General features: G+C 54.5%; 1 protein-coding gene across 11 annotated transcripts in view; it reads left to right on the top strand.

Moving 5' to 3' along the window:
• Window positions 1-219: 219 nt before the first annotated feature.
• Window positions 220-23,909, top strand: part of SOX13 (SRY-box transcription factor 13) — a 47,827-nt gene continuing 24,137 nt past the window's right edge. For 2 of the 11 annotated variants that reach the window (XM_072759313.1, XM_072759316.1), the window contains exon 1: window positions 9,062-9,614. Coding sequence is in view for 2 of the 11 variants with exons in the window: in XM_072759309.1 (XP_072615410.1) it covers window positions 6,572-6,783 (212 nt within the window). In the remaining 9 variants the exon portion in view is untranslated. Of the gene's footprint in view, window positions 320-514; window positions 1,226-6,318; window positions 6,784-9,061; window positions 9,615-23,909 lie in introns of those variants that run through there. The other 9 variants (XM_072759317.1, XM_072759312.1, XM_072759320.1 and 6 more) reach the window with 9 other exon arrangements.

Here is a 23,909-nt window from a genome sequence, read left to right on the forward strand (position 1 = left end):
CGGAGTGCCCTTGGCAACCCCAGCCCCCTATATGGGTCTGATCTTGGCACTCCCCCACTTCCCCGCAAGGACACATCACTCATCTGTCTCCTTCACAAAATGGGACTCTAGAAAGGGCAGGGCACCCTCTCATTCATCCTGGTGTCCTCAGCACCCTGTTGGGCCAGGCATATTATAGGCATTTCATAAATACCCTGAATTCAAGGAATCTACCCCTTTAAATAGAAGCGGCTCAGGAAAACAGAAACAAGCACTTGAGAGAGCGCCAACTGCCAGGGCTGGAGAGTGGTCGCGGGCATTCGGAGCAGGCTGGCTGCAGGTGGGACGCGGCTCCCCAGGGAGGTTCTGGGCCAGGGGCTGCAACACTACATCCTGGCTGCGTGGACGGTCAGGGGGCCGGGAGTTGGACGGGCAACTTCTGGGCTCTTGCTCTAAGGAGGGGAGAGTCTCGGGAGCGACCCTCACACCTGAGCAACGCGAGTGCGCGAAATCCACGTCTTTCTTTCCAGCGCAGGTTCCCGGCGGTGGAAGCCTGGGTGGACCTGGCTGCAGGGAGGAGGAGGGAACTCTCCGTCCCTCCCTCCTTCTGCATCTCCCCACCCTCCTCCTTCCTCCTCCCCCTGCCCGCTCTCCGTCTCTCCCTCCCTCTTTCTCCTCCGAGGCTGTGGAGTCGCCTCGCGGCAGCGGGCTGCGGACGCCCTGCTCCCGGTCCCGGCTCGAACTGGACTGTGCAAGTGGCGGGTCCCGGAGCCCCGGCCCGGCAGCGGCGAGCCCAGGTCTGAGCCGGGGCGCAGCGGGGTTCGGGACCGAGCCGAGGCGCCGAGCGGGAGCGCCGAGAGCCGGGCGGGCGCGGCGGGGAGCAGGACCGCGGAAGGCAGGGCGACGGCGGCGAGCGAGGGCACAGGGCAGAGTGCGGGAGCGGCCTGGCTCGGCGGAGGGCGCCGCCCGGCGGGAACCAGCTCGCAGCCGGGGACGGCGGGCCCGCGCGGCGCGGCGCGGCGCGGCGAGGACCCCGGGCGGCCCGAGTCCCGAGCGGCTCCCCGGGCCCCGGCGGGGGCGCGCCTGCTCCCGGCCCAGCCGCCCCAGCCGCCCCGGCCGCCCCGGCCGCCCAGCCCCGCCAGCCGAGCCGCCGCGTCGCCGGGGCATGTGAGCGGGAAGCCCAGGCTGGCAGCGCGAGGACCGGTGCGGAGCAGCAGGAGCGCCGAGCCGGGCGCCTGGCCGAGTAGTAAGTGCGCGCCTCCGCCCCGCAGCGCGCCGCTGCGCCCCCCACCCCAGCCCTGCCAAGTTTGACACTCGTGCCCCCGCCATGCTGGGCACACGCCGGTTTTCGTTTCTGCGAGTTTTCATCCTTTGCAAAGTTTTTCGAGACGGAACGGACCCCCACCGGCCCCCGCCAACGCCGGCCAGCGGCCGCTCCCCGCGGGCCGGCCCGGGCGCCTGTGCCGAGGGCTGGCGGCCTGGCGCGGCGTGGCGGGCCGGGGGGCTCGTGTGTCCGCGCGCACCGCGCTGCCGGCCTCGGGGGCTCTCCCGCCCCTCCCCCCTCGCCGAGCGGCCGGGGCACGAGGGCTCGCTCTCCGGGCCGTCTAGGCGCCCAGCTCAGGGCTTTCCCAGCGGGAAGCTGGAGCGACCTGTGCGCGCCCCGCGCGGGGTTCGGGTCTCGGCGCCCAGAAGCGGGCCGACCCCCGCGCGGGCTGCTGCGGCCCCGGGGGCCGGCCGCGCAGTCCCTCCCGCCCCTCCAGGTTCGCCCCGCAGCGGACCCGCCGGGCGCAGCATCCTGTTTGTTTGCTGCTCCAGCCGCTCCGGCTTCACCCCCTCCCACCTCCCACCTCCCACCTCCCACCCTGGCCTGCTCCCTGCCACCCCCCAGCTCCCGCCTTTGCAGTCGGAGGTGAATCTCTGCATCTCGAATTCGCTGCGGAGCAAGTCTTGCCCGGGGGTAGGGGGGCGGGGAGCGGGGAGGGGGCCCCGTCGCTGTGCTCCCAGCCGCTCGCCATTGTTTTCCCACCCGCGCGTTCCGTACGTAAACACACACACACACACACACACACACGTACACACGTGTGCGCGGCGGCTGCTGTGACATGCACACGCGCGCGCTCGCGCACACACACGCACACACACGCCGGCTGCTGCGAGTCCGCGGACGCGCAGGGGTCGCCCGCGGCCCGCGGCATGGGAGGGGGCGGCCGGCGCCCTGGGGGCCGCGGGAGAGCCCCGGGCGGGGCCGCGAGCCGGGCCTGGGCGGGAAGTGAATGTCGAACTTCAGCCCCGGACCTTTCCGGGAGGACCCCGAGCGCGCGAGCGGCGGCTCCCGCCCCGGAGGGCCGACGGCAGCTGCGCGGACTCCAGCGGCGCTCTTGGCAGCGGCCTCCGCGACCGGGGCACGGAGGAAGCCGAGGAGTTTTCCTGGGAAGTTCGCTGTGACTCTGTGGGAATTTCCGGGCGGGGCGCCTGGGCGCTGGCGCGGGGGTCTGGCCGAAGCCGGGGGAGATGCTGTTGCTCTGGGCGGAGTTTCGAGATCCGGGTTTCGAGCGTGCGCCCTTATCCCTTAGGAAGTAGCGCTCCACATTCCGGGGTTCAACACACTTTGGTTCTTTTTTTTTTTAAATTTATTTATGATAGTCACAGAGAGAGAGAGAGAGGCAGAGACACAGGCAGAGGGAGAAGCAGGCTCCATGCACCGGGAGCCCGACGTGGGATTCGATCCCGGGTCTCCAGGATCGCGCCCTGGGCCAAAGGCAGGCGCCAAACCGCTGTGCCACCCAGGGATCCCCCACTTTGGTTCTAATTCCCCTCCAGTGGGCAGCGTGAGCTCAGGCGGGTCCCTTAACTTTTCCAGATTTTTCCCGTATGCACAACGGGCAGAAGAATTACGCGCACATCTTTGAAACTGGAATCAACAGATCAGTTGAGGGATAATGGTTTGGAAGGCATGAACTCCAGAAGGATAGGGCCCTCCTAGTGGGACCACGGAAAGCCTCTGGTGGTGAAGAGTCAGGGCAACGGAAGTAGGTCCTAGATCTTGCCCCTGGTGACATGATCTTGAGCAACTTAACCTCATTGCTGTGTGCCACGGTTTGCTCATCTGGCGTTCACAGAACAGTGCGTGGCACATAGTAAGTGCTGGAGAAATGCTCGCTGTTTTTGCCCTTATTACTTGGCTGACCTTGAACAGAACCGAGAAGGGCACTTTGGGATTGTGCTCCTTTAATCAGTTATAACAATTGTCCACTTCTGGGAAGGAAAGAAACCTCGCACTTCCTACTCTTTCCGGATTTGGGCTCCTCAGATTCTCGCTACTCCTTGTCTAGGTCCACCTTGTGAAGTCTTTCACCATCCCCCCTTTTGCCCCCCCTTTACTTCACAGTTTTTGTGAAAGGCACTTCATTCCTTCCTTTCCTTCATTCTTAAAAATCAATCTTGGCCCACCTGCAGTCTTTTCTCAGTGGAAATCAGGCCCCAGGAAGGAAGTCTCTCCACGAGGGTGTCCCCTGAGTATCCTGGCTTGGGCTGCTGGCTCAGGATTGGATGTGTGTTTGTGTCTCTGGGGCTGGGTGAATTTCCAGAGAGAGGAGCCCAGGTGTCTGGGGCCCTGGGGGGGGGCTGAGGAGGGGTGTCTGGTGGGATGAGCTGAGGCTGCTCCCCAGGGTAAGCTCTGCTCCCTGTGTAGCATCTGTGTCACCTGCTGTTGGGGCTCACTTGGGAACCTGGAATATCCCAGCTCCTGAGTAGACTGGATGCCTGGGTAGACCTTCAACTTTCCACATACACTTAAGAGTATTTTATAGGAAATCAGGTTTTTCACAAGCTCCTTGTCTGATTCTGGACTCTGCACATGCACAGCACCACTAAGGGATGAGCTGGATGATAAGGAGGGAGGAGCAGGTGGATGCTGCCTGGACAATGGGCTGCTCTTTCCTCTCTCTGATTCTCTAGGCCCCAGCCCGCGGGGAGGGCAGCCAGGAGATTGGTGCTTGGTGCTCAGAGATCCTGCTGGTGGGCTGTGGGTGGTTTTCAGTGATGAGAACCAACATCACGCTCCTCCCATTCATGCCTTTAACAGAAATGTATCAAATGCTTATGTACAGGCAGTGCGGCTTCAGGGGTGAACTGGACAGGTAGCGTGCCCGCCCTCATAGAGGATCCTTTCTAGTGGGCTAAATAACTTGAAGTAAGTAACCAAGGCAACATTAGACCCTACGTGATGGGGAAGAGCTACGGCAGGCATGGTGGTGTGGTACAGATTGCGTGCATGCAGGCCGGCAGGGGTGGCCATACATGGAGGCCAGTGAAAGCTGCTGTCGGGGGAGGATGGCTGAGCTGAGGCCTGAGGATGAGAAGGAGCCAGCTGCACAAAGACTGAAGAAAGGATTCCAGGCCAAGGGAATGAAAAATCCCTGAGGCCAGATCAGGGTTTGCAAACAGCAGTGTGGCTGGAGGAAATCAGGGGAGGGCGAGAGCCTGGTCCCACGGGACCTGGTAGGACGGGTTAGGAGCTTGGATTTTATGGCCATTGTGATGGGAAGCCGTGGGAGAGTTTTAAGGAGGGGAATGACATGGTCTGATAGATGATTTTAAAAGATTATGTAGTATATAAGAAACAGGTAATCAGGGTTGCCCCCCGGGGAGGGAAACCATGGGTGAGGGATAGGATGGGATGGAGGAAAGATGGTATTTTTACTCTGGGACCCTTTTGTCCTGCCTGAATGTAGTGCCATGTACCTAGATCAACTATGCCAAAAAATTCAAACCCCAAAAAGCGTAGGTAAAGAAAGAATACCTTATGATTTGGAAAATGTATATAATAAAATGGGTTTAAAAAAAGCCCTATATGAAACTATCTGGTATAGTACTAATTTTGTACAGATAATTGTATCTGTGCGCACACCCATCCTGCATGAATACAAGGAAAGAAGACTAAGGCTGCCTCGAAATGTTTATAGAGCTTATTCCAGGTGCTGGACAATGGGTGATTTTTATTTCCTTCTTCTGTTGGTTCTTCCAGTCTTTGACAATGGTCATGAATTACTTTAGTAAGTGGGGAAAATGTGAAAAAGAGAGGTCACTTTGGCTGCTAATAGAGTGGAGTTTGAAGGAGAGCGCAACAGAAGAGTCTAGCTAGGAGGCCGATTCGATTCGGAATGGAGGGCAAATTGTTCTGGAGATGGAGCCAGTGGGTTTCATTAGCCACTCTTTGCTCTTGCCTAGAGAAGGCATTCTTTTTTTTTTTTTTTTTTTTTTAAGATTTTATTTATTCATTCATGAGAGACACAGGCAGAGAGAAAGTTAGAGACACAGGCAGAGGGAGCAGCAGGCTCCATGCAGGGAGCCTGACATGGGACTCAATCCTGGATCCCCAGGATCATGCCCTGGGCTGAAGGCGGCGCTAAACCGCTGAGCCACCTGGGCTGCCCTAGAGAAGGCATTTTATCCCCAACTCAGATTTTGTGATCAGGAGTGTTGGGGTCAGTACCGGTGAAGGCGATTTCCAATACTACCTGGACTCTGAAAGCATCTCACTGGCCAGCTTCCTCCTTAGCCCCTCTTTCCTTAGTGGGGGAGATCCCCACCCTGAACATTTTGCTGCTCTGATAATTAGCAGATTCAGGACAACATGATGTATCCAGTAAGAATTCAGAGCTGGGGGATCCCTGGGTGGCGCAGCGGTTTGGCGCCTGCCTTTGGCCCAGGGCGCGATCCTGGAGACCCGGGATCGAATCCCACGTCGGGCTTCCGGTGCATGGAGCCTGCTTCTCCCTCTGCCTATGTCTCTGCCTCTCTCTCTCTCTCTCTGTGTGACTATCATAAATAAATAAAAATTAAAAAAAAAAAAAGAATTCAGAGCTGGGAGAGATGTCCGTCACTTAACAGCTCTGAGTCTCTGTTTTCCCGTCATGTCCCATGAAATGGGACAGTAACAGCAACAGTACTTAAACTCTTACAGCTCTGGAGGCTCATATCCATTAAGGCTGCAGTGGTGCCCCATGTCAGACAAGTGTTGGCTTGAGAGGTCTGCTCCCGTAGAGGATCTAATGTTCCTCCCTTGGGGATGATCCCTGGGTGGCTCAGCGGTTTAGCTCCCTGCATGGAGCCTGCTTCTCCCTCTGCCTGTGTCTCTGCCTCTCTCTCTCTCTCTCTAATGAATAAATAAATAAAATCTTAAAAAAAAAATGTTCCTGCCCTTGAGGAGCTGACACTCTACACTAGTTTACTCCTTCCTCAGGGGCGCTTTGAGATTGTACTTTATTGGGGAGTTCTCAATAGGTTGCCAGGAAGCCTCTGGAAAAAGTGGAATTCAAATCACTGGGCCTGCCTACCCCTCCCCCAGCCACATTCAGAGGTGAAGGGGGAGCCTTTGAATAAGACTCTGTGCTGAGAAGGCCCAGCCAGGCCCACAGTAAATCGTGCTTTGAATGGGAATTATTTTTGTGCTCAGTGTTTGCTTAAGAGGGTTTGCTCCTGTCCAAACGCGCTGCAGTCCTCACCCTTTGCTAGTCTCCTTTCTGGAACCTGGATACGTTAGCCAGGAAGGCTGTCACAGTGCCCTTCACCAGGCAAGGAACCAGGACCCATGGGAGATCGCTTTTACCTCTCCTGTCCTCTCTCTGTCTCCCTGCTCCCAAGCAGGAGGGCATGCCCTAGATGGGGTCTTTGCTTGGGTCACCTTCATTTTGGCTGCCTCTTCCTTGGAGTCCTCCTTCCAGCTCCTTGGGAAGCCTTGATTAGGAAATCTGTTGCAGGCCAGCTCAGCAGGACCATCTTCAACCTCTGCTTGCTTCTCAGGTCAGGTGTGACTCTGTTCCTTTACAAAATTCAAATACTCTCTGAACAGCAGTAACATGGTGGTCTCCTCCTAAGAGTGGGTGGAGTGGGAGAGGGGGTCTAGTTGGGCCTGAGTGCTTGTTCTGTCCCATGGACCTAGCCAGAGACCCCTGAGGCCATTCCTGCTCAGGCCTCAAGGTGAAGGCCCCCCAGGACTCTGGCCCGGCTCGCAGCATAGAACCTGGCAGTTGCCACCTGCTGCTCCGGGCATGTTCTTGGCTCTTTCGCCCTGCTTCTGTGGCCTGCCTCATCTGGGAGCAGCCAAGGGGCCCTGTGGCCCTGGCCTTGCCCAGTCTTCCCCCCACCCCCCACTATGTGCTGTCTTGAAGGATCTGGATGCACCCAGACCCAGACAGGACAGTGGTCAGACCTCCAAGAGGCTGTGAGGTGAGGAGGAAATGGCTGGGGTTTCCCCACCTCCTCCCAAGGTCATCTGCAGGCGAGTCCAAGGCCTGGGCCTGGCCCAGGATGCTTTGTGTCTGTGTGTGGCCTGGCATGTCAGCACCAAGAGCATGCAGCTGCTGAGATGTGTACTCAAAGGTTGAGGTGCCCGGGAGTGTGTTTTGAGGGTAGAGGTGTGTATGGGGTGATAGAGGAAGAAGTGGGAACAGTAGCTCCAGCTTCCACCTTTTCTCCTAAATAGACCCTTTACCCTGCCCTTTCTGTCACTCTGGGAAGCCTGACACAGGCCTTCTAACCTGAACTCAGTTCCAACACATTCTGTATTCAGACTTCCCTGCCCACCCCCCAACCCCCTGCCCACTGCAGAACCTTAGCATTTATTTTAAATAAATTTTTTTAAGATTTTATTCATCCATTCATGAAAGACACACACACACACACACACACACACACACACACACACACACAGGCAGAGGGAGAAGCAGGCTCCATGCAGGGACTCGATCTGGGGCCTCCAAGATCAGGCCCTGGGCTGAAGGCAGTGCTAAACTGCTGAGCCACCTTGCTGAGCCACCCGGGCTGCCCAGAACCTTAGCATTTAAGTGGCCTTGACCCAAAGCCCCATAAAGCATCCCTGGGGGATTGTGGCCAGGTTGGAAGTGGGGGGAGGTTTAGAGTTACCCCCAGGAACATGTCCAAGATAGAGTTTTGGTGTTTTGGTCTGTGGAGAGGAGAAAGGGAAGGGGCCACAGACTGGGCCGGACTCCTGGGGCTCCCTCCCGGCCTGGTGGTTTAGGGCTGATCCCTTCAGGGCCTCGAGCTTTCTGGGGGATCCACCCCCAGGAGACCAGACTGTTACCTCCCCCAGTCCCCGCCCCCTGCTTGACTCAGAATGGAATGTGCAGCCTGTGGAACTGGATAGGGTGAGAACTAGTTCCCAGAGGGCCTTGGTCCAGGCCTCCCTTACCCCCACAAAGGGAGTGGGGCACCTTGGGGCTGGGTGCTGCTCCTTGGCACTCTGGACACACCCCGCTGCCAATTCCTGGGGGTCTCTGTCCCCCCCATTAGCCATTGTAAGTCCAAGATGAGGGCAGGTGGCCACTTGGAGGCCAGCCGGGTAGCAGGCCAGAGAGACCAATCCCCAGCTCTAGTAGCTGGTGGGGTTGGGGAGCCACCCTAGACCACCCTTTGATGACTTCTTTTTTTAAAATTATGGCTCGTATTTCTGTTATTTCTGCGTTTCCCTAGTTCCCAAAGGTAGTACAATGATTCGCATTACTCTTGTAATCAGAATGGGAAGGGTTTAAAATATTATCTAGAACCGACACGCAGAGATGCAGAAAAGTGGTGTTTCTTCTTTGGAAGACAGGAAGTTGGGACCCACACTGGATTATTCTCCAGAAAGAGGGGTCCTGGCAGGACGGAAAAGAGTGGGAATAAGAGAAGAATCCTATAACCCTTTCAGCACGACAGTTGATTGGGCCCATGCCCCCTGGCTCACACCCTCCTGGTGGCCCTGGCACCTGGCAGGAGGCAGCTAAGGGAGTAAATCCTGCCTTAAGGTGCCCTCGCCCTGACTCCAAAGAGTTAAGTCTTGCCTGGCTGCACAGGCTAAGCAAGGCAGGCCCTGTACACTCCTCGGTGTGGAGGGAGCAGAGGTCTCTGCCTGTGGGGTGTGAAGCTCTTGAAACCACCTCCAGCCCTATTGGAAGAGCTGAAGTCCTTCCTTCATCCCTGTGAGGCTTTGGTTCCTGCCAGTCTCTGGAGGGTGGGTTGGGTAAGGAAGGAAGGGCAGAGAGGGCCAAGTGAAAGGTTATTGGGGAGGGGCTGGAAGGAGGCCTGGGTACTGGTACAGCGGCTTGCAGAAGCAGGTGGGGTGGGAGGAGTAGAGAATTAATAGGGAGGTATTGAAAGCAGAGGGAGTGGCCTTGCCAGCCCCTGCACTTTCTCTGGATGGCCTGGCTCCCCTCTTGCTGGCTGGTTGGCAAAGGCATGCCGGGGTGCTTACGTGTACGTGTGTGTGTGCGCGCGTGTGCACACGCATGCTGGGGGGGGGGGCTGCATTCTAGAGACCTTGGTCAGCCCCTCTGGCCTCTGAGAGCCCCACGGAGACTGGGGACATTCAACCAACGTCTTGAAGGAAAGGAAAGTGGACTAGGAGGCCCAGGAGAACCAGACAGAGGCCTTCCTCTCATCCCTCCTCCATAACCTTCAATTCTCCAGACCAAGTGCCTGACAAGATTGGGCTTTCAAGTCCATTCTACCCAGGGAGGGGCAGAGCAGTGGGCAGTGACCCTCTCTCCCTCCTTTTCCTGCAGTGTCACCTGGAGCATGGATCTGCAGCCATACCCTTTCACCAGGAGTGATTGATGTTGGGGAGTCTGGCCAGGGTAAGGGGCTGGAGAAAGCAGAGTGGTGGAGTGGTGGAGTCATGGGCATGGCATCCCCTAAGTGGGGCTAGTGGGTAAGGGGGAGGGAGGCCTCTCGTCATTGTTGGGGTAAAGGGCTGAGCCATCACTCAAGGTACCCTAGCCAGGAAATGGGTCAAAGGTTGGAGGAGGGGGAATCTGTGTCACTTCCTGCCTAGAATAGAGGTGAGTAGCAGGAAAACCTCCTTGGTGTGTGAGGAAGTCAAGGGATGAACTTTGCAGCCATCTAAGTTGTGATGAGTATACAAGTCTGGATGGATGAGGCTCTTAGTGTTGTGCAGTGCAGTCTGCACAGCTGTACATCATGACCCTGTTGGAACTGGCTCAGAACATTACGGACCTATGGTTTCTTTTTCTTTCCTTCTTTTTTTAAAAATATTTTATTTATTCATGAGGGACACAGAGAGAGGCAGAGACCTAGGCAGAGGGAGAAAGAAGCAGGCTCCACGAAAGGAGCCCGACGTGGGACTTGATCCCGAGTCTCCAGGATCAGGCACTGGGCCGAAGGCGGTGCTAAACGCTGAGCCACTGGGCTGCCCATGACCTATGGTTTCTATAATGTAAATTCCCTTCTCTCTACCAGCTCTGCCTAGCCTTAGATCCATTCTCCTCAAAATGACGCCCCAAATTTGGGAAGTGATTGGGGTGGAAGCTGTTACCCCTTTTTGGGCATCGATTGACTTGGGAGACTGGGGAAACAATTGAGGGGAGGCCCTGGGGGTGAGCGTGTCTGTGCGTGTGGTGGGCAGTTTAGTGAGGGTCTGTGGAGCTGGACTAACACCACCTGAGTCCTATTGGGACAGTTGGCCCTAGCAGCCAGGTGGCCGCAGGAGTGAGGGACCTCCTTATGGGTATAGGACCTTGGGAAGACTGACAGGTGTGTGGGGGTGCATAGGGGGAAGATTCGAGTTCCTTCCTGACCTGACGGCAGCCTCTGCCTCAGACCCTTTTGCCGGCCTCCAACCCACAAGGTCTTCCTTGCGCCCCTGCCTTCCTTTCTCCCTCCTTCATGCACAAAATTCACCCATTGTTGTCCTTCAAGGTCCTGTACTTTGATCTTGGAGGAGAGGACCGGCTAAGTGGATTTACCAATCTAGGTTCATGTGCTGGTGGGTCGTTCTCGAAGCCTTTCCACCAGCCATGGGGCCCTAGTCATTCAGGAGGTGACTATCAGAGTGGGAACTCGGGGTGGAGGTGGAGGGGACGTTTGTTCAGGCCACTCACGCAGCCATGTGGATCTGCAGGGAGCACTGCCTCGCAGCGGTGCCTCGCTGTGCTGGGGCTAAGAGACCAGCACAGCCTCACGTGGTAGTGAGGAGAAGGTAAAGAGAAGTAAGTCATGAGTTACTGACAAGTGGAGTGGGGAAGTGCAGGCTGTAGTGCTTCAGGAGGACCGAGGAGTTGGGCAGTCAGGGAAGGCTCCCTGGAAGAGGAAACCCAAAGACCCGGAGGGTGAGGAGGAGATCGCTCGGCAAGAACAAGACAGAAAGGAGAGAAGATTGTAAGGACAGATCCCTCCAGGTCTCCTAGGAGCCCTGCCTGGGTCTCCAAGGGCATGTCAGTTAGGTGGCCCTAACCCACCCCAAGGCCCGAGAGGACATCATGATGCTGGAGGGAGGGGGTGTGGTAGGCCCTTGAAGACAGGGTAGCTCGGGGCTCCCAGCAACCTGGGGCCTTGTTTGGCCCTGAGTCAGGTGTGCTAGCACTGGGGCAAGCCGGGAGGTGGGGGGGCGGCGCCAACACGCCCGGGGTGTGTGCAGGGCTGCCTGTGGTATGTGGCCCGGGTGGCCCAGGTCGGGAGCCCCAGCCTCTCCAGGCAGCTGGGGCTGGAGGCCTGCGGGATTGCTAGGACCAACTGCAAATTAGCCAGGCTGGCGTCAGATGCCTTTGCTGCTTCTCCTCCTCTCCCCTTCCTCCCTGCCCTCCTGAAAATCAACAACTGTGTCAACAGCAGGGTGATTGTGCTTGGCCCCTGGCCCCTGGGGCTGCCAGGACTGGGCAGGTGCTGGCAGGGGCTGCTGGAGCCCCACACTGGGAGCAGGCTGGGCCTGGCTGCCAGGGCTGCAGGGTAAACAAGGCTGCACACAGGCCCGCCAGGAGGGAGGGAGGCCACAGGCAAGCAGGAGGGAGAACAGGTGTCTCAGGAGCTCTGCAGACACAAAGGGCCTCTTGTCTCCTCCTCTCTGGCCCCGGGGAGCAGCCCCCCTCTCCTTGGCTCTCAGGCCTAGCCAGAGACCAGTGACCAGGTCAGCCAGCGGGTGCTGGCATCGAGGAGAGGGCAGGTGCTGACCTCCCAACAACACCCCTCCCCCCAACTTGGTGCTTGTTTTTTCTTGCTTAAGGCAGAGGTAAGACCAGTCTGGGTGAGGCACCATAGGCAGGAGACTCGCCCCATAGGCAGGAGACCTGCCTCTGAGCAGATCCATGGGCCAGGAGGCCACTGTAGTCTCAGGTTCCCACTGGAAAGACAGTAAGACCCCCTGCCTCTGCTAGTGGTGCTCAGGGAAGAATTAGAAAAAGCCCTGGGACGTTTTTGGAAGAAAGAAGCACTGAATGTCAGGAGTGATGCACCAGAAGCAGGGAGACCTGGACCAAAGAATTCTGGATAGGGGCGTGCCTGGGGGGGCTCAGTTGGTTGGGCTTGGGAGTCTTTTTTTTTTTTTTTAATTTTTTTATTTATTTATGATAGTCACACAGAGAGAGAGAGAGAGAGAGAGAGAGAGAGGCAGAGACATAGGCAGAGACACAGGAAGAGGGAGAAGCAGGCTCCATGCACTGGGAGCCTGATGTGGGATTCGATCCAGGGTCTCCAGGATCGCGCCCTGGGCCAAAGGCAGGCGCCAAACCGCTGTGCCACCCAGGGATCCCATGGGCTTGGGAGTCTTGATTTCAGCTCAGTTCATGATCTCGGGGTTGTAGGATTGAGCCCTACGTTGGGCTCCTCGCTGGGGGCAGAGCCTGGTTGGGCCTCTCTCCCTCTGCCTCTCGCCTCCCATCCTGCATGCTCACGCTGTCTCAAAAAAAAAAAAAAAAAAAATTCCAGGTGAGATTGGGGGCTGGAGGTGGGTGAGGTGAGACAACACCCTCCTCCGTCCATACCTTTTTATAAAACAAACCTTTACTGAGTGCCAGGCACCACGCTAGGGATGGGGAGGCGAGCAAGAGTAATTCAGGACCAGCATGGGCAGGCCAACTCAAGAGCCGGACTGCCTGTGTGGTCTGGTGCCGTACAAGTAACCTAGCCTGTCTGAGGCTCAGTTTCCTGATCTATAAGGTGGGGGTGATAATTGTCACTGCCTCATGGGGCTGTGTGATGGTCAAGTGTGTGAGGAAATGTCTGGTGTGCTATCTGTTGTCTAGCAAGGGCTGTATTAGAGAAGGCTGTTATTGTCCATGTCCCTGGGGCTCAAACCTAGCCGGAGCCTGAGGAATACACAGGTAAACGAATACTTGGTTGGAGTCTAGTCAAGTACCAGAGACCAGGGATGTCAAAAGCCTCTGGCATGTCCTGGAGGAGCAATCAGCTCTTTGAGGATTATCAGGGAGTGATTTTTAATTTTGTTTTACTTATAATTTTTTTAAGATTTTATTTATTTATTTGAGAGAGAGTGAGCACAGAATGATAGGGAGAAGCAGACTGCCCAATGAGCAGGGAGCCCAACTTGGGGCTTGATCTCAGGACCTGGGACCATGATGACCTGAGCCAAAGGCAGACACTTAACTCACTGAGCCACCCAGGTGCCCCAGGGAGTGATTTTTTTTTTTCCCCCAGGGAGTGATTTTTAAAGAAAGGGCCATATTGGCACTGGGCTTTGAGTGAGATGTAGGAGATTTCTGGTCAAGAATGTAGGAAGGGTCTTCTAGCCAGAGCCCAGCAGTGTGAAAGTGCATGTCTGCCTGCCTTGCAGGCATTTGAGGATGACAGCTGGGGGTGGGGGGTGGAGTGGGGGTGGACAGACTGAGAAGGGCCAGCATGGCGGTGAGGGAGTTCAGGCTCATCCCTAGCTTATGCCAGGATCAGGTGCCAATTTTGGTTGTCATTTTGGTTTTTTCTTCCACCTCTTCCCCACACCAAGACATTGTGAATAACTCAGTCTCATTCTGGAATATTCTTCAATTTATTATTTATTAATTTATTTTTTAAAAATTTTATTTATTTATTCATGAGAGACACACACAGAGTGAGGCAGAGACACAGGCAGAGGGAGAAGCAGGCTCCATGCAGGGAGCCGGATGCAAGACTCGATTCCGGAACTTGGGATCACCCCCTGACCTGAAGGCAGACGCTCAGCCGCTGAGTCACCCAGGCGTCCCAGTATTCTTAAGTTTAGAAGCAGGATAGTTCAGTGAAAATACCATGGTGTTGTATAGTCAGAAAGTTCCAGATTTGAAGCGTTGGGATTTTGTCACGATATATTGGGCCATTTGCCTAATTTCTTTGAGTTGCATTTTTCTTACCTGTAAAATGAGGTAGTGGCATCTCCCCTATGGCAACATACTGTGAAGATTCTAGAAAAAGTTGTGCCATGTCCTGATGCACAGCAATTGCACAATAAAGGGAACTGTTGGGATTACCCTCTCTGTCTTGTCCAAGTCATAAACCTTTTTGGACTTTGGTTTCTGTATCTGTGATGTGGAAATGGCAGTCTGTCTTCCTTCCATGATCGTCAGGTTGGAAATGGGCCAGGCTGTCCATTCACAGGCATATCAGTGACCCCTGGAGGCTCGGGAGGCCTGGGTCCCAAAGGACTGGTGGTAGGTAGCCTTCCCTGGGGCACCATCCAGGCCTGTCTGACTGTAGGGGGACCTGGCGGCACAGGGGCTGTGGCTCCCAGTATTTCAGGCAGTGGGGGCCCTGTCCTGCCTTTCCCATGGGGACAAGCCCCCCAGGGGCCCACTCACCTCTTCCTCTGGATGCCATGCTGGTGTTTGAGGGTTGGTGGGCAGCTGGGGCCAAGGCCCTGCTCCAGCTCTTGTGCCCTCTGGCCTATCTCTTCATCTCTTGGAAACTCACTCCTCCCATCTGCAACATGGGAAGGACTGTTTTGACTTGACTCCTCCTAGGAGAAGGCGAGAGAGTCAGATGAGGACAATGACAGCCACCCGGGTGATGTTTGTTGCAGTTTTGAAATCCAGATGTGGAGTCAGACACTTTGTCACGGCCGGTCATCTGCACACTGTTCTCTCCACGGTGCCTCTCCTTCCGGGTGGCTTACCTTCGGGTGCCTGAGAAAACCCAGGGAAGTGGGGAGGCCAGATAGTATTTAACTCTTTTTGTGGATGAGAAATTTGAACTTTAGGGATGCAAGTTGTGGGGCTTCCTAATCTTACGCTGACTGTGGATCTGCAGGGATGAGGCTGGTCTCCTCTGACAGTCACAGGGAGCCCGTCCCAAGACCAGATCTGGAAGTATGTTCACCTTGGTGGAGGCTACTATTCTCCATCTCTCCTCTCTCACCTGCCACCTTGGCTGTGCCCAGTGGGGGCTTTGCCCCATTGTCTCTCCTCCTCCTCTACATTCCAGTTTCTCAGGTGGCTGCAAGGTTAGAGGAGGCCAGGAGAAGCTGGTGTAGAGGGAAGTGCTGGGAGATGGGGCTGGGGACCAAGGCCTGGGATTCCCTGGTGAGGTGGTCAGGTAGCTTGGTCAGGGAGCCTGGAGGCTGCCTGAGTCTGAGCAGGGCAGAAGGAGCAGCAGTGACATGTGGATTTGTCCAAGGGCCATGTACATATTTACATGCAATTTGCATATAATCTATATCCTGAACACAGTTTGTAATCTCTTTTTTATTTTTATTTTTATTTATTTATGATAGTCACAGAGAGAGAGAGAGAGAGGCAGAGACATAGGCAGAGGAAGAAGCAGGCTCCATCCACTGGGAGCCCGACGTGGGATTCGATCCCGGGTCTCCAGGATCGCGCCCTGGGCCAAAGGCAGGCGCCAAACCCCTGCGCCACCCAGGGATCCCCCAGTTTTGTAATCTATCCTTGGGAACTTTCAGATTTGTCTTTTACTATTGTTCTTTCCAAAGATGGTAGCTTCTGGCTTTTGCTCATTTTTGCCTCCCCACTCCTGTCCCCTTCCCCCCAGATGGCTCTCATACAGGACAGGTGATTGTGAACAGAGTCAGCCTCCAGTCAGGCTCCGTAGTCTGGCTATGGGCCCTCCCTGGGGTGAGCCCAGAGGTCTGGGTCAGCCTCAGAACCACTGCCCAGCTTCCTCTGCCCCCCACTGCTCCCCAGCGGGCCACCCCTCATCTGTGAATGGGGGTTGGGCACCTTCCTACCTGTGCTTGGCACTTAGCAGGTATTCAGCTAATCTGAGGATAAAGTGAAGTTAGAAATGAGAGAGGACTTTGGGAAACAAAGACATTCCCAGAACAGGCTCCTGTAGGCCTGGCTTTTGTGCTCCTGATGGCAGAGGCTGGTGAGGAGACTGATCTCCTGGGGGTCCTGGGGAGGGGAGGAATTGATTCCCACTCTGTGGCCAAAGGAGACATTTCTTTCTCTTCTTGGCCTTGCAGGAAACTGTGTTGAGGATGAGAGGAGCAGAAAGGAAGGGTCAGGCTTTCTGTTATTTTGTTTTTCAGATTGAGAATCTGTTATTAGCAATTTATGACACCAGCTCTCCAGCCAAGCACATTCTGTTCTCCAGTGTTAGGGAAGACTCTTATGGCTACAGCAAGAGTCTGGACAGGAAGGGGGAGCAGGTCAGCAATTTACGATGGACTATGTGGTGTCCTGGCCTGCACTTGGGGATAACTTTACATCGGGCCGACCTGAGCCCCATCCTATGTGGGGAGGAGCCCTTCCGGACAGCATGGCATCCCCACGTGAGCCCACATGGCTCATATGAGCTGGGTGAGTGGGCTCCCCTCCCACACGCATGCTCACTGGGCCTCTGGCTCCAGATTTCTCTATGAAGTGGGGTCAGGGCAGTGATGCTCAGAACAGAGTTTCTCAAGAGAGGAGGTCTGAGAAGACACCAACAAGGAAAGGGAAATAGAACAGTGTGCAAGAGGACCCCGGAAGAGGGGGCGTGGGCAAGATGACCCGTGGAAAGAGTGGTATGCAAGCAAAACAACCCACCCTTTCTGCAAAAGTGCTGAGCTGATGGAATTGAGCTTGGTGGCCATGAGATTGGGCCATAGATAGAGCTCTGTGGGTGCCTGGGCTTTGTGGTACAGGGGTCCCGGAAGATGATGCAAAGGGTAGGAGTGGCACCTGTAGCGCCATCTCCCCCAGTCTGTCCTCCACGCCGCTCTGGACTCCTCGCTGGGCCCCATTCCTGGAAGCAGGTTCCCTTCCTCCACCTAAGCACGTAAGTTGGTCCCAGTCTTCCATTGAGTTCGTCTTATTCTTCCCCCAACTATTGGATGAGAAGTAGCTTCATTAGCTGTTCTTCAAAGAGTTGGTGTCCCCCAAGGGTCCCTCATGCCAAAGGGCAGGGAACTGGGCGGTGGCAGGGGAGCTTCTCAGCATTAGGGACTGTGGTGCCCCCTCTCCTGGCCTCTGCCTCATGGCTAGGAGGGGCCCAGGCCACTTTGGGGAGAGCGAACCACTCACAAGGGATTACTTGGCATCCTGGCCAGGTGCTTGATTAGTGGTGCTTGATTAGTGCCGTTGGATGGTGGGTAAAGGGCAGATTTGTTGGAAGGATAGAAGCTTCTGTTGCATCCTGGGAAGAGCCCAGGCTAGGACCATGTGCACTGGGCAGTGAGAGAACGGGCCTGGTTTCCAGCTGTGAGGTTTGGACTATTATCTGATTATTTTCCGCACACAGCTGACAGCCAGACCATTGGTCCCAAGACAGGTTACTTGTCCTCTGTTTTTTTGAGCTGCTATCCTCCTGTCCAGCCAGCTCAAGGCTCTTTCCAGGGGTTCATCAAAGGATGAGCTGCAGGATTGGATTTTGCACAGTTAAGTTCAGTAACTGTGTATGGAGCATATAGTCTGGGCCCAGCACCAGACCTGGGGTCCAGGGCCACCGCCGTGTCCTGCTAAGATGACTTTTGGATTGTAAAGAACAGCGGTGGCTGAGCCACCCACCAGGAGCCTTGCAGGGTGGAAAAGACTTAGATGGCAGTCAGGCAGGGCCCGCCACAGTCGGAGCAGGTCAAGGAGCTAGGACTGTGTTGACAATGAGGAACCAGAGGATGTTTCAGAGACTTTTCCAATGGCTAGCTCATTCATTCAGACTGAAACTTCTGTTTCATTGTTCTGTGAAAAATTCTAACAGAACCCTGTTCTTTTTCTTCCCATTCAAAGACATTTTTGCTGCCTCAAATCATGCTGAATCATCTGGTAATCGAGACAACTTTCCTTTCCATGCGAGGAGGCTAGTGGGCTCCCAGGGTGTGGGGCTAAGGCTGGCGGCTCTGGGGGGTGCCTTTTCCCTGCCTGCCCAGACCCATGCTGCCCTGGGCTTCGGTCCTGCCCCGGGCCCAAGTAAATAAGTGTGGCCAGCTTTCTTGGGAAAGACAGCATGTGCCATTTCTTAACAAATGGGCAAATTTACATGGTTCAGGATTGAGAATTATTTTTTTAAAGATTTTATTTATTTATTTGAGAGAATGGGAGATTATGAGAGAGAGAGAGAGAGAGAGGGGGAAAGAGAAAAAGAGAGAGAGAGAGTGCCCAAGCGGGTGGGCGGAGAGGGAGAGGGAGTATAGACTCCCCACTGAGCAGGGAGCCCAATGCTAGACTTGATCCCAGGATCTTGGGACCATGACCTGAGCTGAAGGCAGATGCTTAACTGACTGAGCCACCCAGGCGCCCCAGGGTTGAGAATTATTAATCTCTAGACGTCATTTTAAAAGGCAATGGTCTGATACAATTTTTTGAGTAAATGTGATCCTCAGGGAATGGATAAGCATTACCAAGCCCTCCCATGTGAAGGAATTGGGTGAGGTGGGGGAAGAGGAGACTAGACCCTGCCCACAGGGAAGCTGAAATGTGTTTGGGGAGGTGAGGCAGAGAATCCTAGGAAACAGAGTGGCACTGTGGGAATAATGCATTTCAGCCGAGTTAGCCAGAGTGCCAGGACTGATGGAGCCGTTTCCACCTCCACAGCCTTGGGTTGGAAGGCTGCAAGGTGGAGTCAGATAGACCCAGGGTTTCTTAATTTATTTATTTATTTTTATTTAAAGATTTTATTTATTTATTCATGAGAGACACAGGGAGAGAGGCAGAGACACAGGCAGAAGGAGAAGCAGGCTCCCTCTGGGGAGCCTGATGCGGAACTCGATCCCAGGACCCCAGGATCATGCCCTGAGCCAAAGGCAGACACTCAGCCACTGAGCTCCTTGGGTGCCCCTGGAGAAACCGAGGTTTGAGTGCCGACTCTTTCTTCTGAGCTGTGTGATTTCCAGCAAATATTAGAACTTTCTTAGAGCCTAGTTTTCTCATCTACAAAGCAAGATGAGAATAAAATACCTATTTCACAAGGTTAAAAGGTTTCAGTCAAGTAATGTACCCATTACAGGGCTTGGTACAGGGGTGGGAGTGCAGAAGCCGCCAGTAAGTGAGAGCCAGTACACTAGGATCTTGGCCATTGTGGCTTTTTGGGGCTCAGTGCTGGGGTGGCCATGATGTGCAGCTGGATGTGCAGACAGCCCTCCCTTGGGTCTTGAGCATGGTCTCTGGGATCTGGGAAATGGGAAAAGCAGCTCTTCGCAGTGTGGTGGGGACACCTCCCTCCACCTCCCACAGTTTTCCTTCTTTACTTGCGACCCGCAGATGCACCTTCTGTACAGCCCTGGCCAAGTTACTTAGCCTCTCTGTGCTTCGGCTTCCGCAACTGTAACCGGCTGCTTGCGGTCATGCCCTGCGTGTTGGAAGGATTCGGTGGAAGGGAGCAGCACCCGGCACGTGCGGGAATCTTACCCTGGTGTCGGCTGCTCTTGTTGCTAGCGGGACCCGTTCACTCAGAGAAGTAAGGGTGAGAACCGCTGCCCCAGGTGTTCCAGAAGCTTGGAGCAGGGGTGCGGGCGTGCGGCGGTGGCGGGCTGGGGTGTGGACCCCAGCAGGTGGACCCCACCATGCTGGTGCGGAGGAGCAACCCTAGGAAGGGTATGGACTGTCACGCACTAGCTCTGGAGGGGCGGTGCCAGGTGTCACAGAAGTGCCCACCCGGCTCAGAGCAAACCGCTCTTTGTCCTTTGCACAGGGTCACCCCTTAGACTGGTCACTACACGGGGAACAATTCTACGCCAAGTAGGATAGATTTTTGTTAAATCTCTGAAATTCGCCTGTAGTTGGGATTGCCTCGAGGCATGAAACCCGCACGTTCACAAAACCCAACTGCCAGGGAACTTGTGATGATTCATAGTAATAAACAGCCTTTAACTAACCTTTGGACTCCGGGCAGCTCAGGCGCTGCCTAGAAGGACCGGCCGGAAGTGGAGGCTGCCCTCCCCGCACCCAGCCCTCCTGGTGGACGGTCAGCTGGCCTGGGCTGTGCCTCTGGGCAGCCGCCTCATCTCCAGGTTTCGGTGGTTTTGGACTTGGGAGTCCAGCAGATTTTTTTTTTTTTTTAAGGTTTTTATTTATTCATTAGAGACACAGAGAGAGAGGCAGAGACACAGGCAGAGGGAGAAGCAGGCTCCCTGCGGGGAGGCCGATGCAGGACGCGGGACTCAATCCCGGGTCCCCAGGATCACGCCCCGGGCTGAGGGCAGGCGCTCCGCCGCTGAGCCACCCTGGCGCCCCTCCAGCGGATCTAAGAAGGATTCTGCCTCTACCCCTTCGCTTCAGGTGCCTCGTCTATAAAATGGGTCTTGCTGCCGCTGAAAATACCTGAAGTGCTGAGCTTGTTGTGATCACTCTGTGATTATCTTTCTGCTGATCTGGGCTGCGGCCGGCAAGTGGAAACCAGGCACTTAGCCGCACCAAAGACCTTGGAGCCCTCCCCCACTTAAAATTTATCTCTGGGAGAAGTAATAATTGACCCCATGTGCAAATGGAAGAACTGAGACCTTGGGAAGTTGGATGGTGGGTCCAGGCCCCACGGTGAATTAAAAGCATCCGGCTCCTTTTCCCTAGTACGATGAGGCTTCGTGAACCATCAAGTGTATGGAGCACTTTGACATTTTTAGAAAGTCGCTGTGCTGAGGTCCCTAGCAATCTGGTGGTGGGAATTTTGACTTCCAATTTACAGCTAGGCAAACAGACTTAGACAATTAGGACCTGCCCAGGATTGCATTCTGAGTTTGCATCAGAGCTAGTGCTCTCAGACCCTCAGCCTCCAAATTCAGTGCTGTTTCCACTGTGCACTCAGAAGTCTCACCTGGGCCTGTCTGGAGCCCGTCTACAATTATATTTCCCTCCATACAGTTAGGTCTGTGTGTGTGGATAGTCATGAGCCTGGAAGGAGAGGGTTAAATTCTTCCTAAGCACCAGAGCTGGTGCCTCCAGTGATCCCATCATTGACCCCCACCTCGTGGGTCAGGGCAGTGACTGTGGGGATGGAAAACAATGGCTCTGATGGTCCAATGGGGGCGGAGGGAGGGCCTGGGGACACAAGGGCCAGGAGGGGAACTCCTCCCTCTTTCCCCTTTGGACAAAGATGCTGGGTGGCCTTTTGGTTTCCATAGGAAGTCCCCAAGGGTCCCTTGTGGTGGATTGCCCTCCGCGTGGCCACAGAGCACAGGCAGCTCTTAGAGACACTGGGACCCTGTGATGTGTACTTGGTTAAGTGGGAACTGAAATATTTTTTACCAGGAAAGTCACCAGTAATAGAAAATGGAAATAGCAGATCAGTCTTAGGGCTGGATGGGACTTTGGTCCCAGTCTGTCACTCATCCAGCAGGAAAGAGTGTTGCAGGTGGCCCTCAAACCAGTGTCTGTGGAATAAGGAGATGAGACCCTGCTCGTTTCCCTTTCCCATGTCTATCTGTGCCATCCGTCCCCCATCCTCTGCCTCTGTCAGCTCAGACCTCCTGGTCTAGAGCTTCTGTTGGGACCAGTGTCTCTGTGTCTTCTCCATATGATGCTGAGAGAGGCCCATTGCAAGGGGGGATGACTGGCCCAGGTGTGTAGGGCCAGATCTGTTCCAGAAACCAGTTGTCGGCCCAGTGCTTTCCTTGAAACTGCCACCCTGAGAGGGACACTGGAGGAAAGGATTTCTGGGAAGACCAGGGACCCAACTTGAAGGGAACCTAATCTCTTCCTCTCCCCCTCTTCCTGCCCCCAGATCCTTTCCCTCCCTGCTGAGGAAGGGCCCTCAATACACCTGTCTCTGCCTGGCAGGTGGAAGTCTTTGAATGTTCCTGGAGGCACGGAAGGCATGGAGTGGAAGGCCATCTAGCTGGCGGGGCAGGTCTGGCACTGTCTGGCTCTGGCCTTTTCTAGACACTTCAATTAGTGATGTTAATTATGGCTTTGTGAGCATGGGGTTCTCCAAAGGCAGCCGGTCTCCAGCCCCGCTGCTCCCCCGACACCCAGTCTGACATGAGTCCCCAGTCTCTAAAGCTGTGTTTATGCTCTTCCCTCTGCCCATCTGCAAGATTAAAGGTTCCGTGAAAGTGTAAATTATTAGCACCTTCATCTTCTCCATCTCTTTTTTTCGTGGCAAAAGATGCAATAACAAAATTGATCATTTTAACCATTTCTAATTGTACAGGGGTGGGAAGTACATTCACTTTGTACGGCCATCCTCCTGTCTGTCTCCAGAATTTTGCATCATCCTTTTTTTTTTTTTTTTAATTTTTTAAAAATTTTTTAAAAAATTTATTTATGATAGTCACACACAGAGAGAGAGAGAGGCAGAGACACAGGCAGAGGGAGAAGCAGGCTCCATGCACCGGGAGCCCGACGTGGGACTCGATCCCGGGTCTCCAGGATCGCGCCCTGGGCCAAAAGCAGGCGCTAAACCGCTGCGCCACCCAGGGATCCCAGAATTTTGCATCATCCTAAACCGAAATTCTGTCCTCATTAAACAACTCCCCCTACCCCCCTCTCCCTGCCCCTGCTAACCTCTGTTCTACTTTCCATCTCTGAATTTAACTATTCCAAGTACCTCATATAAGCAGAATCAAATATTAGCCCTTTTGTGTCCCACTTATTTCTCTTACCATCGTGTTTTCCGGGTTCATCCTCATTGTAGCATGTGTCAGAATTTGCTTCCTTTCAAGGCTGATAACAGTCCTACGTATACGTACCTCTACGTACAATATATATTCTGTATACACACACACCACATTTTTTCTGTTTGTGCTTCCATAGACACTTGGATTATTTCTATCCTTCGGCTGTTGTGAATCATGCTTATGATGTCCAATATTTCCTCAAGATCCTGCTTTCAAATCTTTTGGGTATATTCCAGAAGTGGAATAGCTGGATGATACAGTTCTTTTATATCTAATTCTGGGGGGACCTGCCATATTGTTTCCTATGGTGGTTACATCATTTTATATCCCCACCAGCAACTGTCCACATCCTTGCCAATTCTTCTTTAAAAAAAAAAAAAAAAAAAAATCCATCATATAGTGGATGTGAAGAGGTATCTCATTGTAATTCTCCCGTCTTTTTTAAGGGGAAGTCAAAGCCCTGAGAAATGCTGAGACAGGCCCTCCCTGTAGTAGAAGCGGTCAGGCCCTGGTCCCAAACTTCCGGGCACCCCGTCTTGGCCTCCGCCCCCCATCTTGGCCTCTGCCCTCCATCTTGCACTTCCTTTGCTGCTCTATCCCCTGCCCATCAAAGAGGAGGCAGATGAGGTCCTTCTGTTGCCTTGCTCTGTCTGCTGTCAGGGTACTTTCCTTCCCATCTGTGGCAGGAACAGAATGGCTGTGACCCACCAGAGGTGTCTGGAGGGTAAATGTATGACCTTGTGGATGAAGGGAAGGTTTCAGTAATGAAATTTTCTCAAGAGTTGAACCATTTCAACCCTGGGCATTGGGTACAAAGATGGTGCTGCCATAGAGGGGAAGGTATGCAAACATTACAGCTGATCTTATAGTTTCAGGTTTTTAGAAACCTGAAAACTCCCTCTAATAAACATTTTTTTAAAAGATTTATATGAGAAAGAGGGTGAGCAAGCGAGTGAGCACAAGCAAGGGGGAAGGGCAGAGGGAGAGGGAGAAATAGGCTCCCCACTGAGCAGGGAGCCTGATGCGATGTGGGATCATGACCTGAGCTGAAGGCAGACTTAGTGGACTGAGCCACCCAAGTGCCCACCCCCTTCTGATAGACTATTAAATGGGGAGAAAAGTAATATAAAATTTGCTTATGAGCTCGATAGTGGAAAAGGAAACTATGTCT

Source organism: Vulpes vulpes, chromosome 5 (genome assembly GCF_048418805.1).
Source record: "Vulpes vulpes isolate BD-2025 chromosome 5, VulVul3, whole genome shotgun sequence".
Lineage (NCBI taxonomy): Eukaryota > Metazoa > Chordata > Mammalia > Carnivora > Canidae > Vulpes > Vulpes vulpes.